We start from the raw sequence: 19511 nt of genomic DNA on the forward strand, positions 1-19511 counted from the left end.
TGTCAACGTTCATTTTGAATATGGTACTAAATATCTTATGTACATATATCAATGTACAATTTATTATTTTGAAAAGCATTAATAATCAATAAATAATTTAAAACAAATAGTAATCTTTCTCGACTCTTATATATTTAATGAAACAAATCACACCGCATTAAAATTCCGCAGTGTCAATAAATCCATTAATAAATAAATAAATTAAATAACTATACATACATATATGAAAAGCCGGCGTAAAAAATTTCATATTGTTAGCTTATTTTGTATCGGGGCGCAATTATAGAACATAATTTACAGATGTTATAAGTCTGATGCAATGTTAATTATATTAATAATGACAATAACAATTAAAAATATATTATTTCCTCATACCAGAACGAATTATGTTTGAAACCAGTCATCTCTATTCCAGGAGTATTGCAGTGGTTTTATTCTCCAAATTATAGGGACTTGTCTACTCTCCAAATGCACTTCTCTTGATTCGATAACGATGTGCAGCTCTAAAAGTGCTACCAATTTACAATAGTGCTGCCAGCTATTTACCGTATCGGCCATTTTGTAGATTTTTTTGTAGAAATTTGCTGTAGTATTTTCACCTAAGTTGTTGGTGTTGGTGCTGCTCTAATTCAACAATACAAAGAAAAGCCTATAAAAAATACTTTAAGCTGGAAAACTTAATAAAAGCTTTGTACTTTGTGCATCAAAAATGTTTTAAACAACAATGCCAACGCCCAGCTATAAATTTGTGATTGTGCTGCAATGTGTATTGTGTAAAACCAAGAAACTTGTTTGATGTACATACATACAACATATAAATGTATGTACATGTCGCGATGTGAGAAAAATGGATAGTTTTTGGTTCAAAATAATATAAATGTGTAAGTGAAATGGTTGATTATTCTTTGGTGACTGCCAGTGCTTAATTCATTCTATTGCGAAATCTTTTTAATTCAGAAAATGAGTTTATGTTGAAGCCCAATGCATGCTGAATAGGTAGATATGTATGTATGGATGTGTATGTACGTACATACATACACATGCATCTTCTCAAGTATACACACATACAAATGCACATACCTGTAATGCACAAACACACCAAATGGTTGGTTTGTGGCAGAAAGTGAGACGTGTTAGCTGCTACTTTGGCCCTAGCTCTGTACTCTCTTCTAGCATAAACGTGAAAAGAAATTTAACCACTGTATATTGTACAAAGTAATGTCGCAGCAATATTGTGATGCTAGTGTCTATAGTTATCAAATAAATACGATTTAACAATTTATAAACTAAAGCGGAAAAAACATGTACGGTATCGATCGATTCGTGTGCTACATATGTACATACATGTATATGTACGAAGAGCATGTGTGTATATCGTGTGTGTGTGTGCAACACTATGTAAATCGTGTTAAAACAAATACGCGATGATAGCTTCTGCCGTATTCTGCTCTCACCATATTTTATTTGAAGAAGTAAATGTTGGAGATAAGTTTAATACCTAAATTTAAAACAAAATCACGCGAATAAAAAGAAGAAAGCATTTGGTAACTCCTGTTTCGAAAGTGTACTACATTTTTATGAGTGTGTGTATGTGTGTATAATTTCTTTAAGCTACCTCATCCATAACAAATTGCTTAAATTAGAAAATGAAACTATGAAAAATTTATGTCGCAAGCAAGCAAAAAGAGGGCTGCACCCCAATTTTTATTGTTCTATTAACAAAGAATTTGTAAATTGCACAATGATAATTACGCAAAAAACCACACAAACAATTGTGTAAATAATGAGTAATATTCTGTTAGTTGTCTGCCATTAAATGTCTGATACACTTGTTTGTTTTCACTTCATAATCGCACTTTTTATGCAATTATGTGCCCATCGACATAGAAGAATGAAAAGAATAAGTGCTAGGGAAATAACCCACAACAGCTCCATTTGTATCAATTTGTTTTTATGTTTAGCTGTTTATTATTCATACATATGTAGTTGTTTTTAACAACTTTTAAACAAAACTTGCTCTGTTGAAGGAATGAAACAACTCCCCAATTCCTTAATCGCAGCTTTCGGCACATACTCACGGACATGACCTCTTCAACATTTTGCGATATTATCCTGCTGCTTGGTTTTAAGTGTATTCAAGCCGCAAAAGTGCAGTCAAAATATAAGTCTAAAGCATGTAAATTGAAAATTACTTGTCCCACACACACAAACGTATTAGTGTTTTCTTTCCAACATCCATGAATTTGTAGCTTCGTAAAGCTTACATAAATAAATATGCTTATCTTGCAGGGACAAGCCCAGATTTCCCAAATGAGATGTTGCCAAAATGAACTTGGAGCTAAATATGTTCACAAAGATTAGTGATCATAACATATAAAATAAATAAAAACCAAACCAAAAACTGATTCAACCTATCAAGCCTTTATTAGCGATTGAAATATTTGGTTCCATTTCGATTCTATATTGCTTATACATATATGTATGTAAGAACATACACATGTAAAAGTCAGGAGGCATCATCATGTCCACAATGAATCATGGCTACCGCATTGAATTACAACATCGAGCATCTGAAGCGGCAGCCAAAGAAAAAGGCAAGTATTGGGTCACTAATATCGAAAAGCAGCTCAGTCACACTAGCACAACGCTGCATATTCACAATTGTTACCTTTTTATGTTGAATTTCGTTATATGTATGTATGTATGTAATATTCTGGACTATCAAAAATAATTGTATTATCCTGAAAAGGCGCAACTCTAAATGTATCTATTAAGCAAAATATACAGCTTGAAACCAATCACGTTTTAAATAAGAATGAATGTTAGTATAAAATAATATTTTATGTGATATATAATAATAATAAATATAATCCAGGCTCTATTATATAAATAATCATTATATAAATAATCGACTCACGATATGTAGAATAATTGGACTTTATTTTGAAAAGCATTCTAATATCCATCTCAAATATGTTTCTTTTCACAGAAAATGGTTCAGAGTGTGAACGCACAATTTTGGAACATAAATTTACTAAAGACTCCGATGGGAGAGTATTTACAGCAGCCTTTAATTCGAATACAACAAGCACCACTTCTACGACAGCACTCAAGAGGTGGTGTACACCAGTATTAACTCAATCTAAGGATAAACAAAAGTCTGAGTTCAGATATATACGTACATCAAAAGAAGCAATCCCGAACGCTTCAGTCATTTGTGCCAATAACTCAACTGGCAGGAATTGCAGATCCCCTTACCCTTGTGCGAATCAGGCGTTGAGCTATACGCACGCTTTAGTCGCCGCCCTGCAGTCTATAATTATGCATAGGAGCTTGCAACAACGGCTGGTCATCGCCCTGCTTCTGGTTTCTCAACTTATAACTCCACATCATGCGCTGCTCGTCGAGGATTCGGATGTGGCTAGCGTTGGTAGCGAATTGCTCAAGAGCAATACCATGCATAGTAGTTCCAGTAACGCCAATAACACCACACGAAATAGTCCGGCATCACTGGCAATCAATAATACGGCTAATTCAGCTGGCTTGGGTAGTGTGTCCTCATCATCCGCAGTAGCGGCCAACGGGTATTTCGATAAACTAGACAATTTGGAGCGAAGTGTGGCAGCTGTGTTGATTAAAGTGGCCTATGGAACGACCTCGACAACCAAACGTAGCATTCCCGATAATAGCTATGTCCTAGGTCTCACGACCGTGGCGACGCCCCTGTTGACTACCCTAAGGTAAGAAGAACAATTGTTTCATTCTATTCTACCTGCTTTTCAAAACAAGCGCAGAGGAGAGTTAAATGTAAATCAAATACAAATATTAAACAGAAATGAATCAAAATCGAGTTTACATTTTAAGCTGATATAGGGTATAAAGTTTTCATTTGAATGACCAGATATTGTATTTATAATATATTAATATTTCAGTAATTACGATGCATATATACATACAAAAATTGGTTAAAAATACTACATCTTGCACTACAAGCACACAATAACACTTTTTTATAATTTAGTTATGGTATACTACATATATAACGATTTAATATTTGTGGCAGAATTAAGCTATTAGTATACATACTGACAACTATTGGTTTATTTAGGTATCAATCGCCGCATCAGCAACAAAGCAGCAACAGTCGTCACAGAAACTATGAATTGGACCTGGAGCGAGATCATGCGTTGCCAACGTCAGCACCAAATGCTGACATATTAAAGAGCAACAATAATCCCACATATCCAAATCCAAATCGTCATCATAGTCACGATCGAGATCGCCATCGGCATATTTTCAATTCGACGCCAATGCCTGCAAGTAAGTAGATATATGTCTATCCAATTTAAATCGAGTGGTAAAAATTATATCATTTATGCTTAATTTTTTGCAGTACCCAACTTACCTAAAAAGACAAGTGGCCAGCCACCGACGATTCCTATGTATCCAGGCGACATTCCTTTATACTCACCGCCATCACGTTCATTTTTCACACCGCCATTGCCACCGGAATATCAGAATCCATTTGCCGATAAGCCCACACTGCGTGGCACGAACAGCGAAGGTTTGGGGACTAACATTAATAGACGCCCCATTCCTCCACCCAGTTTGATGCCCGGTCATGAGCGAATCCCATTTCGACCACCTGATTTGGGTGTCTCTGGTGGAAATGGCGATGTGAATGTAAGTTTTGTGAGTGCTGTCGAGTCTAAAAAGCCAATGTCAGCTACAACCCTTGGGGCCCTTGATGCGGATCGAAAGAAGGCTCTGAATACTCCATCGCGCGTCAATGAGGGCGAACCGGATCGAAATTATACACATGATCAGGTTGCAGGTGTTGGCACTTCGAAGCAACAAGATACGACAGCAAAGGACGGTGAATCTCCGAACAAGCAACAGGAAGTGCTGCCGAATATACGACGTATTTTGAGCGGCTCCAATGGAAAGAAGAGCGACATACCCGAGGTGTTGCTAAAGCATGTCACACAACGACCCCTGGCAAGCTATCACCATCCACCCTCCTCCCCCATAGTTCTCATTGAAAACGTAGCGAAGGAGAGCAATGGCGACGATGAGAACTTGGCATCAAGTCCGAACATAAATCAGAGTAAGCAAACACCCGCACAGGTATCCGACGATCAGAATATTAAGGCCAAATCATCGACACATTTGCACGATGCAATGGATAACATTGGTGGGGGCCAACAGATGGCTACAACACCATCGGCAGCAGCAGCCATTGGTGAGGCAGCGGCCACATCATCATCCTATGCAACGACGAGTGCAGGGCACTCGAAACATGCACCCTCATCATCAAGCAATATTCTCTCATCATCGTCCTCGACGGCAGCGGGAGGATCGGCGGCCGCCGCTGCTGCAGCATCAGCACACACCACGTGGACCTGGGCCTGGAATATACACATCTATCTGTCGGTGGTGCTTTTCACCATATTGGCCGTCTATTCACTCTACAAAATGCTCACCTACAATAAGCTCACTCATTTATTCTCGCAATCGTATTTCGTTTGTATTCATCTCATCTTGATCAGCATATGCATAACACGCATATTCTATTTGTGCTTCGATGCGTATAATATTCATGGAAGCTTTCACATTTTTGCCGCCGAGCTGTTGCTGAACTTGCCAGCCACGTTCCTGACAGTATCCTTCTCCGTATTGATATTGTTTTTGTTTTTAAAATCGTTGAACCACAAGAACAATCGTTACTCAGCCTTGATACGACCCCTAACGGTGGTTGTGGGCTGTGGTGTCCATGTGGTGCTCTGCATTACACTGCATTATGTCGAATCGTATACGTTGCAGAATCATCATATATACTTTCAACAGCAGCAACAACAACAATTCTATAGACGTCAGCAACAACAACAGCAGCAACAACATCAGATGCTGCAGCTACAACAGCAACAATTTAGCTATTTGCAGGCCACAATGTCGCCAGCCGCCAGTTTGGCGAATCCTGCTCCCCCGCCTCGCGTACTTACACTGATATGCCAGATAATCTATATATTTATATGCCTAAGCTTGGGCTTACTATATCTCTATCTTTACCGCATATTGAAGCGCATATTACGCAGCAAATCTCAAAACTATATACACGGCTATCAGAATCTCTCCTATGCCATACATATAACAATTGCCACAGCCCTACTCTTTGTATTACTGGCTGCTCTCCAGATCTTTGGAGCCATATGCATCTCCACGGTGCGTCCATTAATGACTCAGGCCAATATTGAGGTGGATTGGCTGCAGTGGGGTTATCAATTCTCGTTACGATTGATTGAGATTGCCATAATTACACTAATATCTTGGGTCACCGGATTAAAGACAAGTGTGGGCAATAACTCGGGTGCCCCGGTGAATGGAGATGCACGCCTAGGACTGGGTGCAACCAATGGTGGTGTCTATAGCTCCGGTACGGGACCACCGAATGCCGATCGCGAGAAACACCATGGAGCACATCATCATTCAAACGCGGCCAAATTCTTTTTGAATTGCACCTCCAGTTCAAGTCAAGAGCAATTTGAAACCGACTATCCAGCCATCTGCAATGCCAACACGAATCTCCACACATACACAATGCGAACCGGAAAATTGATATACGACGATAGCTATGCTCTGAACTCGTTGGGCCCCAGTGCCTCACCAGGTGCGCATCAGAGTGGGCGTGGCGGTGCCTGCACAGAATATCAGCTGCAAGAACCCATGTACCAGAGACCATATGATACGGGCTCTATTCGCAGTGCTGTCAACCATAATATTGCCGAATACAACACCCAACCAGGCCAACGATATCACATGCGTCCGCACGATCAGACCCCATATACCGATTATATGACCGATGGCACAACTGATCACTACGAGAATCCAAATTTTGATTTGCGAGGCGGCAGCTCCTCGGGCGCCGGATCTGCTGGTCACAGTGGAACCATACAAAAGCTGAGTAAGAACACGGCTAGTTCCACAACAGCATTAAGTAGTGGTGGGTCCGGCTCCTCGGGCACCTCACAACAACAAATGTTGCTGCTGCAAAGCGATAGTTGTTACTCCGAACCTCTACAGGAGAACTCCAGCTATGAGTTCAACAACTTCGAGCGACCTGTATTCAAAGAGAAAACGTTGAATAGCGTCCCACCCAATGATGAATGCTGGCCAGAGCGTCATAAGCCACCAAAAAGTCGAGATCGTAAGCAGAATAATACTCTCGAACGTGGTGGCTATGAGAATCCGGAGAGACGCAGCTCAAACTCCACAAATTCCTACTCCTCGTCGAATGGTGGTGGACGCTATGCTGGCTATAATTCCTATGATCGTGGCTATTATAATGGCGTGCGCAAAAGCGGCACCCTTAATAATATTGTCAATAATAATGCGGGTCCAGGACGCGCAATGGCAGCCGCGACTAATGCCGGTGGTGGCCAGCGCGTTTCGGGTGCCCAGACATTGTCCGAACGTCAACATTATTATCAGCGCAGTGGGCGTGGTAATGGGCGCGGAGGAATGACAGTCCCTAATGATTTGATATTCAATCAACAGCAACAACAACAGCAGCAGCAACAACACTTGCAACAGCAACATCTGCAACAGCAACAACACTATCAGCATAACTCTGAGGAGGATGAGGAAGACGACATGATATCAGGCAGTAATGTAGAGTGCACCAATTTAATTAACAATGAGCACGGTTCTTGTCTAACCGACGATGGCTTCACAACAGCAGCAACCACTTCAGCAACAGCTAATGGAGGCAACATCGGCATGCAAATGAATGCCAAGGGCGCATTGATGCATAATAAAGGCAACGACGCGCACCTACAACATGTACAAAATAATCCAAAATTAGTCCATCTGCAATTTAATCAACAACAGCAGCAGCCGTCACAAAATACGGAGCTGAGCGCTGGCTCCTCGTCAGCGAACTCCTCCAATTCGTGCACAGCATCAAGTGCCTCGGACAGCATGCTGGTCGCTGAGCAGGGTTTCTTGCGCTTTCGCGCTTTAGAGGATATGAATAATTCAGCAGCTACTGCTGCTGTCGCTGCCACTGGGGCTCCACCACCTGTGGGCATCCATGCCAACCCTGCCTCCGTTTTGGTATCTGCTTCTGCTTCAGCGTTGCGTTTACAAAGTCGCAGCGCGACTGCGGCGCCGGCGCCAGTTGCAGGAGCAGCAGCAGCCCCAAATTGCAGTAGCATGAATGGCATCGATTGCTAAGACACATCCTTTTTTGTGTTGCAAGCATCATCGGTCCGTAATTTGCCTGTCGATTGCCAATTGTAGCTAATTCGCCACTTTCTACTCTCTTCAAACTTGTGATATACATATAACAAAACATTAAAAAAAACAAATGAAATTGAAATTAATCAATTAATGGCAAAAATATTCATACTCAATTTCGTTAAAGACAAAAAAAAAAAAAAAAAAAAAAACAACAACATAAACTAAAGCAAAAAATACAAAATACTGTTGCATAGAAATATGTGAATGCTTGTGTGTAGGATGTATGTATAATATTTATTTTAAATTGCGTACATAATTTGCACACAACGCACATATATGATAACATTGCATAAATCTATATATACTATATATACATATATTCGATAAGACTTATTTTTTTTAGGCAGCTCATGCTTTCACACGCATTTTTACTTATTACAAACAACATATAGTATATATTATTATTATAAATTTTTATCAGAATTATTATACTCAATGTACATATGTCCATGTCCAGCAACACATCCAATTAATCTTAGACTGGGAACGAAACTTGCAAAGATAAAAATAATAATAATTATAATGATTATGCATATATAGGGCACTCTAAAGTACCTTTCATGTTGTTGTTTTGTATTCGTTCCCTGCTCTTAAAATATCGAATAAGCATTAATTAAGTACATTTTAGCGCTAGAGAAAATTTTTTTGTATTCAATTTGTTATAATTAGGACTCAAGTCTGCACTCTAATTACCTTACGACCTTTTAGCCTTGGTATCTTAATTGTGTTTACTTTGCCAAATGTTTCAAATATGTAAATACTTGTATATTTCAGCGTTTTAGGATCAAGAGAAAGTTATGGTTTACTATTTCAACAGTTTTTTTTTTTTTATTTATATCCAAACAAACTTATGAGGTAAAATGATTTAAAGGCAATCGTTCAATATGCTCAAAGGTTAGTTGAACTAACTAATTCTTTTTTTTTGGGCGACAATAATGCAGAAAACATCAAAGTTACATATTACAATATTTTTAGGAGTTTACACAAGGCTTACAATTTAAACATTTTGTACAAAGAAACAATTTATAAAGGATTTTCTTGCAACTGTTTGTTTTTATTATTCTGTTTTGTATTTTATTGAGATGGAAGTCAAATAATCGGTTGCAGGAATATCGTTATAAATTATAATTTGCACAGCTCTTGGTGTATCCTTTGCTTAGTTACAGGCCTCTGTCCGCTACAGTTTCATTGCTCCGAAGTTAACACTTTTCCAAACTTAAGACAAACTAAAATTCAATTGAGCACATTCATTAGATAGATGGTAGATGAGAAATAACTTATGATCGCAATTTAAAGCGATATATCTAGGAAACGACCCAGATGTAAAAAACAAAAAAACAAAACTAGTATCATTTAACGATGTTTATAATTGTCATTTATACTCAGTAATTTAGGCATCTATTTATAGAGAAGAAAAAGAAACCATGTCGAAAATAACGCAACGGCCAAGGGAGAACTTCACATTGCTAGAACAAAACATTGTGGGACGTCCAAAGGTGCTTGGAAATGTTTGAATATTAGTATAAGCTTCCTTGAAATGAATTGGACATGCCATTTCAAAAGTAAAATCGCTCCTAAAAATACCCAGAAATCTTTTAAATAAAACTCGAGCAGCTTTTGTAAAAACAGGGGTCTATGTCACAGTGGGGGGGGGGGGGGGCTTACTCTTAATAAAATACTTAAATGCCATAATCAATTTGAGATAGCCGCTGGCTTCAGCTCAAAATTAGGACGACCTTTTAACACTGAGACATCAACTGCAAGACATGCTCGTCTGCTCATAGAAAAAAAGAAGAAAATAAACAATGAAAAATGTAAAATTACTTATTACAGTTAAACAAAATGAACGAAAAAATATTTACAATATTTGGAGAACAAAAAAAGGCAATACACAATGTTAAAATTAAACATAAATAGTACTGATTAGATAAGGCTTCTGCATTTGTATTATGTAACATTAAATCCATCAACAATAAATGTATTCATAACTATACTTTTACAGTGCTTTTTAGGATGTCGTATTAACATTAAAAATATTTAAATTACGCATATTTAAATCAATGTAAGAATACGTTTAAAGTATTGGTCAGACTATGCACACTTAACACTATGAACATGAACACATTAAATAAGTAAAAATATAATGCTTAGAATTTGATAAAAACGAAAAGGAAAATAACCCCTTATCATACATATGCATTATAGGGAAATATGTATATGAATAAATTACGCATGTATATGAAATCGAGAATTAACGCTAATAATAAAATGACTACATACTACTAAATTCACAAGAAAAAGCGCATTTAATTTAGCAATGATTTTTTGGGAAATGAAACGGAAAATTTTCAAACATTGTCTGCTTCATTAGCATATGATGTGGAGAATTAACGATTGCGCCACAAATGCCAGTGCTGCTTTTTCTTTAGTGTAATCGATTTCTTGTACCGATTACTTCGATAGCACAGCTTGGCAGCACTGTCATCTCAACTCAACAATTAATAAATAGGAAGAGGATGCCTAGGCAAGGGGAAGTTGATTTTGTGGATGCACCTGTGGCTTCCTACTCGAACTGGGTGAGTTAAACTTACTATTCTGAACAATTAGTATTTTTAGGAAAAGTGTACAATATATGGTTTTATATTTATTTTACCTACGCAATAAACGTTGTAACGTTAATGTACATTGTACTGCAAACCTCCATGGATACATATGTATGTATGTACATGAATGTATTTATGTATGTTATACAGCTCATAGATAGTACAATATCATATATAGTATGTATATGCATGTATGTATGTACATACGTACATATTTATAGGACAAAAATGCAATTACTAAACTGAGTGCATTCACATTCGTCTTAAGATTGGAATTCCTTAGAATATCTACATATAACGAAATTACTCACCGTGCTTTGTCTTTTGCTTACAGGTGGGGTTTGTTTTTATATTCAATCTCATTGTCGGTACCGGAGCGTTAACTCTGCCAGGAGTTTTTGCTCGAGCAGGATGGCTACTTAGTCTATTAATTATTATTTTACTAGCTGTCATAAGTTACATTACAGTCACTTACGTGATTGAGTCCATGGCCTGCGCGAATGCTGTAAGGAACTGGCAAAATCTACAAGCCCTACGTATAAGTCGCAACGTAAGAAACCCATAAGCCTACAGCCTTCACAACATTGCACAAACTGTTCTAATTCTGTGAATATTTTTTAATGTAGGACGATGTAAACGATGATGAAGTCGATGCTCCTCTGTTGCCAGCTGCTTCATTGCAGGATCAGATTGTCGGGGGAGGTGATGAGCTGGAACGTGTGCCCTTGACCATACAGAATGCGGAATTCCATTATTATCAGCTTAACCATAAATTTGAATTGGGTGAAATGGCTTCTTTGTTTTTCAACGATTTTGGACGCATCGTCTTCTATATGTGCTTTATAATCTACTTATATGGTGATCTGAGCATCTACTCGGCTGCGGTAGCCCGAAGTCTGCGGGACGTAGTATGGTAGGCTTATCAATTTTTGTTTATATTTGTGTTGCTACTTTCTGTCTAAACTTCTTGGAGTACAGACGTGCATTCGCGGCATCTAATCTCTATGTCTTAAGCGTTTTCAGAGACGTGATCAACCAAACTGTGGAAATATAAGCACAAAACCCTTGAAAGTTGGCATGCTAAGAAATCTTGTATACGAATACCAGTAGAATACCAAAAACCAAAAATTTGATTGACCATATAGCAAAGCCTCTCTTAATTCAGAAGACCATAATTACAAAAATAAGATTACAAATTCTCAAACTAACTTCATATTTAAACAATTTTCCTTTCCTTCTTTTTCCTACTTATCTACCTTATCACATAATCTCGCTGCCAAATATTATTGTGCATATTAAAAGGCTGTAAAATCTTATATATATTTCAATATATATATACTATATATATTTCAATATAAGTTTGAATCAAACACATTTGCTTTCTTCTCATTTTAGTGACCATACAAACAATACGAATGTCTCACAATCGAATATGTTATATTGGCCGGCCGATTTCAAGCATAATGCTATTGATGCCTGCTGGGAGGATCATACTATTTCACGCCTAAGCATGTATAGGGTGTTCTTGATTGGATTTGTTATGATTTTTGGTCCGTTCACTGCATTTAGCGTACAGAAAACGAAATATTTACAAATGGCCACAGCTGCTTTCCGTTGGTTGGGTAAGTAAATATAATTCTAGGAAGTCTACAAATTTATATCAGCACGACAAGTTATTTTACCTAATTATAAATTTTTCGTGCAATGATCTTATAAAGTAAATATCGATTAATTAATTTATTTTTATTTTTTCAGCATTTACGCTCATGATTTGCTTGGCCTTAAAGTTACTGATTACTAATGGCCCCAAAGGACATCCGGTCAGCGTGAATGTTTATGGGATTCCATCACTGTTTGGCGCTTGTGTTTACTCTTTCATGTGCCATCACTCCCTGCCCAGTCTATTGGCTCCGCTTAAACACAAATTAAAAGCTGTGAAAATACTTTCATACGACTACATCGTCATATGCACGTTCTATATTGTCTTAGCCATGACTGGAATATTTGCATTTGAGCATATAGAGGATCTCTATACACTCAATTTTTTACCATCGAAAGTGGATTACTCGAATTTTTTTTCAGTGTTGCTTTACGGCATTGACTATTTTCTGGCGCTTTTCCCAGTATTCACACTATCCACGAGTTTCCCGATAGTTGCAATAACACTGCGAAATAATTTGCAGGCCTTGTTTCTTGACACTATCCACTATGATTCGTACAATTTCTTTGTACGTCGGATACTCTTCCCCCTGTGTACAATCGTGCCACCATTCTGTATTACATATTTCACAGAAAGTCTGGCTAACCTAGTGGCATTCACTGGCAGCTATGCCGGCGCTGGCATCCAGTACGTCATACCCGTGTGTCTGGTTTATTTCTCCAGGCGCACGTGCATTGAACTGCTTGGAAGTGGCCTGAAAAACCAATTTGAAAGTCCCTTCAAATCCAATATCTGGCTGGCATTGGTGCTACTGTGGTCCATAGCTTGTGTATGTTTGGTGAGCATAAATTTATTTAGTTGAGCGCTCAATTAGTTTCAAAATATAGTATTTAATCGGCTGTGAAGAGAATGGTGTTTTCCTGAACCAAATATTTCCACATAATGTACAATAATCTTACGAATTTTAACGTTGTGTAGTCGTTATCCATTATATATTATACAATTGACGAACTAACAATATAATAAAATTACGTAAATAAAATATTTTAAATATTTCGCAATTTCAATTAATCCAATATAGTACAGGGTGGCTACGAATACCATCTGGCGAAATGACAATAACAACAAAAATACTCCACGTAAGCATAAGCACCTACCGCAGAGAGGTTTTATAGTTCATGAATGTGTACATCCTGCAGGGTTAAAGGTGGTGTGTCAGACCCCATTTCATAGACACATATATGATCAACATGACGAGACGAATAAATTAAGTAACTTTTCGGCCATTTCAACGGTATATTATATCATATAGCTGCTGCAGGAACAATCGGTCCAATCAAGCTTATTTTAGTGTAACGTATATAGCGGGGAAATTTTTGGGGGTACAGTGTATTTAGACCGGGATGGCATCACATTAACGTTCTACCCGTTTAGTAATATTGGTTTTATTTGGAATTTTTCAAGTTGTGGCTTTTATTGCATAACATTAAAATTAACATAATATTAAGAGTTTTTTATTGGAATTTAAAACAATAATAATTATTATTCTTATGTGAATGACAAAAAAATTGCAAGATTATTCAAGACCCCTGGGCTTTTGAATTTTTTTTTTTGGGGAGGACTGTTGGACCCCATTAAAAACCATATTGGGACACATAGAGAAACAATTTCGCAACACTCTTACCACGGGGCATACCATTGGAAAATACAGTCATACTGACTTCAAGTTCCACATCCTGCGGTCCTTCTAGTGTCCGTTTAAGTAACAAGTTCATTTGATTGTTGGCCTTATGAGTGCTTTATGAATATGGGAGGATTGTGCACATTGTGAATGGGTTTTCATTATTCAAATTTTGGATTAACTTACTCAAAGTGGGACTCGGACGCACGCTCTATGTTGGCCGCTGCCTGAACTCTGACAATGTTAAGGTCGAAATCAATGTCATCATACCACATAGGTCCACGTAAAGTAAAGATTGTGCGACCATCGGGTGGGATCATCAACTTGGACACAAATGTGATGAAATTGTAGGTGTATGCTGAGGGCTTCGTATAGCATTCTTCTCCCATGCAAACTATATTCTTTTGTCGGCAACGACTATATATAGAACATGAGGAATAAGAACCAATAAAGGATTAGCATTGATCGCTACTTACTTCTTTTGATCGGCATCGTTGATGTACCCATAGGGACAGTTGATCGTATAACACTTATAGCTACCACGAATATTTGTGCAAATATCGGAGCGACCGGTGCAGACATTGTTCGTCTCGCACTCATTAATATCTCGACAGGTGTTCCTATCGGCAGCGAGGGTATAGCCGCGCGGACAGGTGCATTCATAGGAGCCGGGAGTGTTCGAACAGTAGCCCTGGCACAGCTTGTAATCCTTATGGACTTCGCACTCATCAATGTCATTGCAGGTGCGATTGTCATGGCCGAGCTCATACCCAGGATTACAGGTGCACCGATACCCGCCCCAAAAGTTCACACACTTTTGTTGACAAAGTCCCGATATAACCTGACACTCGTCTACATCGTAGCACTGCGCATGTGCCGCCTGACTCAATGAGTCGCTGGATCCGCTGCCCTTCTTCTGGAAACCTGATTTGCACTCGCAGTAGTACGATCCTATTGTATTGAAGCAGTTCGCGTTTGAAGGACACACTGCTGGCTTATTTCGATCCTGGGCGCACTCGTTTATATCAAGGCACCGGTTGACACCATTTGCCAAATGTGTCAACTGATGTCCGGTGGGGCAGGCGCAGACGTAGCCACCATTCCGATTGCGACATATCTGATTCTCGCCGCAGTTATGCTCCCCAGTCTCGCATTCATCAATGTCTAGTTTAAAAAGATGAAGATCAAATTATTAACCTCATCATCTGCATATATCTTAAGAACATTTTTAGATAATAATAGGTGTCTTAATCATATATGGGTAGGTAGCTTATTTATTCGCAGTAAAAATGGAAATCGGGAAATCGAAAATAATGCTATCTCTAATCACAGATTAATGCTTCAAGTGAGGTTTCTTAGTAGATCTAGCTGAGAGCTGATATTGGCTGTACTACGTACCAATACAGGAGGTACCCTCCGGCGTCGACTTGTAACCAGCTTGGCATTGCAGCAGATTCTCACAGCGGTACGAGCCATTTGTGTTAATGCAGCGCTGGTGGGAGCCACACGGTCTATTGACAATGCATTCGTTTATATCTAAAATAAATACCCCCAATACTCTTCAAATTCTCACAGGCTGGTTGCTCCATACTTACCCACGCATGCCCCCAGATTATTCCTGTAGAAGCCAGTGGTGCAGGGCAGTCGTGAGTGGGCGTTGGGATCCCCATTAATATAGGTGGGAGAGTAGTCTAAGCGATTGATGCCCTGACGGGATGCATAGCTGTAGTGATGGGAACTTTCAGATGTTGGTGGTGGCGTTGTTGTTGTAGTTGTCGTTGTAGTGGTCGTTGTTGATGTTGTTGTCTTTTTATAGCAACGAAATGAGCCCTTTGTGTTATAACACTCATAGTCCGAGGGACAATTGTGGGTGTTAAGCGCACATTCATCGTCATCTTGAGGGTCCACAAAAATATTATTAACAATATCATTTCAAAACAAAGTATTTGTGGGTCTTACCCATGCAATTTCCCGTTTCAAAACTCAACGTATAGCCTGTTCCGCAGCTCTGAAGACGCGTACAAACATATGAGCCTTGAGTGTTGTCGCATCTTTGGGTTGACAGACAACTGTGATTGTTTATGGAGCATTCATTGATGTCTTAATGGAATATAAATTATGTGAAGATCAGATCATGTGTGCGCAGAGAGATGTTTTTGACATACCGACACATTTATTAGATGTCGCGTCCCTGTTATAACCGACTTCGCATTCGCATTTGAAAGACCCCAAAGAATTAGTGCACACTTCCTTCTCTCCGCAAACATCTTTTTTGAGGCATTCATTAATGTCGACACAGCTTTCGCCTTTTATCTCAAATCCTTCGTCGCACTGCTTCTCCGTGGGTTTCTTGCATTCAAAGCCGCCAGGATAGTTCAGGCACTCATCGTCGCCCTTGCACGGCTTATCATCGCATTCGTTATAATCTTATGGAAAATAAATAAAAGCTGACTAAATGAATGCTATATAGATGGACAAAACTGGGACTAACCGTCGCATCTATCAGTCGTGGGCTCATAGCGATAGCCTTTCTCGCAGCTCTTGGCCTTTATGTTGAGGCAATGATACCCACCATTGCTGTTATGACAATACTGTGTGACCTTGCATTCGTGGAGATTGTCACTGCACTCATCAATATCGACACATTTCTTTCTCAATGCGTCCATTTTGTAGCCTTTGGGACAAATGTCTTTATCGTCTATATCTCCTTTGTCAGCGCCAACAGCAACGCTTTCATCCTCCTCGTCATCCTCGTTGGAAGCAACATTGTCTTCAACACCTGTGCCTACTTTATCTATTTCGCCTTCTCCGGTGTGCGAGCACGTTACCAAATTTTCATCCAATGCGTAGCCAGGGCGGCACTCACAGCGATAGGATTCATCCGTATTCACACATATGTGGGCGCAAAGGTTTGGTATCTGACGACAAACATCGCCTATAAGTATTTAAGCTTAAACCTGATGCGAAAATTGAAAAATAGGAAATTGGGAAAAGCAACTTACCATCTTCAACTATAGTGCCTTCTTCCTCGTCTTCCTCGTCGTGTTTTATTTGATCGACAAAATCGTCACCATCATCATCATCAGCCACAATGCTGAGTTCTCCCTTCGACTTACCATAATCGATCTCTTCGGAGCCGTCGAAACTTTTATCGTTACAACATAATTGGTAGGACTTGATGGCCGAGAAATATGAGAAGAGCGAGTCTTTACAGCTTTGCTTGCTGGCCTTGACTGCCAGTCCAACCTGACAAGCCCGACAGCAGTCCGCATACGAGGTCGAATTAGATATCTTATCACAACGTGCGCCCTCCAAGGCGGCCAAGCGGCCCAACTCACAATTTTGTTTGTCAATCTCCCGAGAACAACAGACACCGAAGGCAGAATGGCACAGGCCCAGCCACAAAGTCGGAGTGATGGACACCTCTTCGGAATTCTCGCATGTGGTGGTTGACTTGACCGCGTGTCTAATGCCGCTGATGCAACATTTTCTTATATAGTCGGAGATATTTTCTTGGGAACACATGCAAGAATGTTAAATGGGGATATCTATTCGGGATTTGTTATCTCAATTTCAACTTAATGTAGATTTTGGCGAATGATTCTCCTAAGATAGTGCTGTAGTCATCCTACATTATAGCTATCAGATTGTCTTATCTTCTGCAAGATAAATATGTATGTTCAACCTGTTGATAGCTTTGCAGTCTTATCTTTATTTAGGAAAATGCGTGCAAGGCCTTTTATACACATTTTTGCTTCGAAATTTTCAGATATGAATACAAACTTGCAAACATGTCATTAAATGTTTGCTTCTCTTAAGGAAATATTTGAGCAATTAACAGTTCAAAAATTGCGCTCAATTATTTGAGATAGCAACAATAGCGAAATATTCGCAGATTGTGCTGAATAATCGTAGTTCTTAAAATAAAAAATCCTTAAGGATAAAAAGAACTGGAGTACTCATAAATTCTTAAGGATTTCAATTACAAAACAATTAAGCCGATCAATATGAAATAATAAGTTATAGCTTAATTTAACACTACTACTTGTTCACTTACCATCTGCCAGTGTGGACCCAATACTGTTGCCCAGAATTACAACGAATATAATATATATACCAATGCCATAGGCTTGTCCAGTCAATGCAGCCATGCCGATGCTCAGTTAAGAATTCATCAAGGGTTTTATTATTTATTTGTTATATGTGTGGGCGACCGCTGTCGTCTTCGTCTCCGCCGATTTGTGTTGGTGCGTTGGAAGGCTGCCTTGCAACTGACGACCTGCCGGCGCGCGCTTAGTAAATAAGAATCACGCTCGTAAGTTTTTGTGGTGCGTCGTGAGTGCCACAGATACAGATACTATTACAGATACAGACAAGAGCAAGAGAAGCGCGATCGCAAGCTGCGCGGGCGGCTACAGTGGTTGGGGATTATCGTAGATAAAACTCTAGAAAACAAAGCATACAAGTAGTAGTAGTTTGGTTCGGTAGTTTGGTATTGTGGTCGGCTCTACCGAGTATTTATTACCCTGCTCCATTAGTGGTAATGGTGCCAATTAGACAACTGGCCGAATAGTCGAGCAGCCGTTGCCCAAATGTAATTAAATTGATTAATTACTAGTTATTGTAACCCCCTTTTTGTTTCTTTAAATTTCAATTGAATGCGTGCTATGTTCGTACTCCACTACTCCATTCAATTGCATTAACTATCCAGTGACCGCTCCCATTGACTGCTTTGGACCGATATACATTTCTTGCTGTGTAGCCAGTAGTCAGTCGGCCAGACAAATTCTTCTTCATATGCGCATTTAGCTTGTTATCTACCCATGTATGTACACATGTCTGCCAGTAGATACAATGTAATATATGGACAGACAGACATACATACATACATACATACATATGCATGTATTTAGGGAGTAGTTGCAGTACAATTGTGGTCAGCAGTACATGAGGTACTAATTCATTTTAAACACAAACTTATTAGCATTGAACATAAATAAAATAGGCTATTTGATTTTGCCGTTCTATAGTATGACATTGTATTGTACAATTTCTAAAAAATTGAACTTCACTACATTTTGTGAATATTCATGAGTACATATGGATGAACATATTGTTTGTACATATATACAATCTGTATAAACATGAAGGCATGTAGCTACGTAAATATTATTCATCAAACCTCAGCATGCTGCAGAGCTGTTGACATTCACTCTTGATTTCTTGGTCGGCAATGTTTAAAGGTTGTGTTTATACTCTCTGTATGTGT

At 38.9% G+C, this 19511-nt stretch overlaps 3 protein-coding genes across 4 annotated transcripts; 2 read left to right on the forward strand and 1 right to left on the reverse strand.

The window, feature by feature from the left end:
* Positions 1–638: 638 nt before the first annotated feature.
* Positions 639–8397, forward strand: LOC115627787. 2 transcript variants are annotated; one of them, XM_030523607.1, is made up of 5 exons: positions 639–881; positions 2290–2594; positions 2990–3740; positions 4109–4320; positions 4394–8397. In XM_030523607.1, the coding sequence occupies exons 2-5, from the start codon at positions 2522–2524 to the stop codon at positions 8230–8232; spliced, it is 4875 nt and encodes a 1624-aa protein (XP_030379467.1). In that variant the 5' UTR covers positions 639–881; positions 2290–2521; the 3' UTR covers positions 8233–8397. The 2 variants fall into 2 exon arrangements, with proteins under 2 accessions (XP_030379467.1, XP_030379468.1); XM_030523608.1 differs by lacking the exon at positions 639–881 and adding an exon at positions 1382–1472.
* Positions 8398–10807: 2410 nt separating this feature from the next.
* Positions 10808–13466, forward strand: LOC115627843 (transmembrane protein 104 homolog). Its single transcript, XM_030523699.1, has 5 exons — positions 10808–10874; positions 11236–11451; positions 11528–11814; positions 12297–12523; positions 12657–13466. Exons 1-5 carry the CDS (start codon positions 10815–10817, stop codon positions 13421–13423), a joined length of 1557 nt encoding a protein of 518 aa, XP_030379559.1. The 5' UTR covers positions 10808–10814; the 3' UTR covers positions 13424–13466.
* A 569-nt stretch (positions 13467–14035) lies between these two features.
* LOC115627808 (fibulin-1) lies at positions 14036–18476 on the reverse strand. The gene is made up of 10 exons (XM_030523637.1): positions 18300–18476; positions 17245–17754; positions 16734–17177; positions 16408–16668; positions 16202–16342; positions 15838–16137; positions 15641–15778; positions 14719–15406; positions 14429–14659; positions 14036–14358 (listed from the first exon to the last, which is right to left on the reverse strand). Exons 1-10 carry the CDS (start codon positions 18391–18393, stop codon positions 14196–14198), a joined length of 2970 nt encoding a protein of 989 aa, XP_030379497.1. The 5' UTR covers positions 18394–18476; the 3' UTR covers positions 14036–14195.
* Positions 18477–19511: the final 1035 nt, after the last annotated feature.

The sequence above is a fragment of the Scaptodrosophila lebanonensis genome, unplaced genomic scaffold (assembly GCF_003285725.1).
Source record: "Scaptodrosophila lebanonensis strain 11010-0011.00,11010-0021.00 unplaced genomic scaffold, SlebRS2 tig00000098-arrow-pilon, whole genome shotgun sequence".
Lineage (NCBI taxonomy): Eukaryota > Metazoa > Arthropoda > Insecta > Diptera > Drosophilidae > Scaptodrosophila > Scaptodrosophila lebanonensis.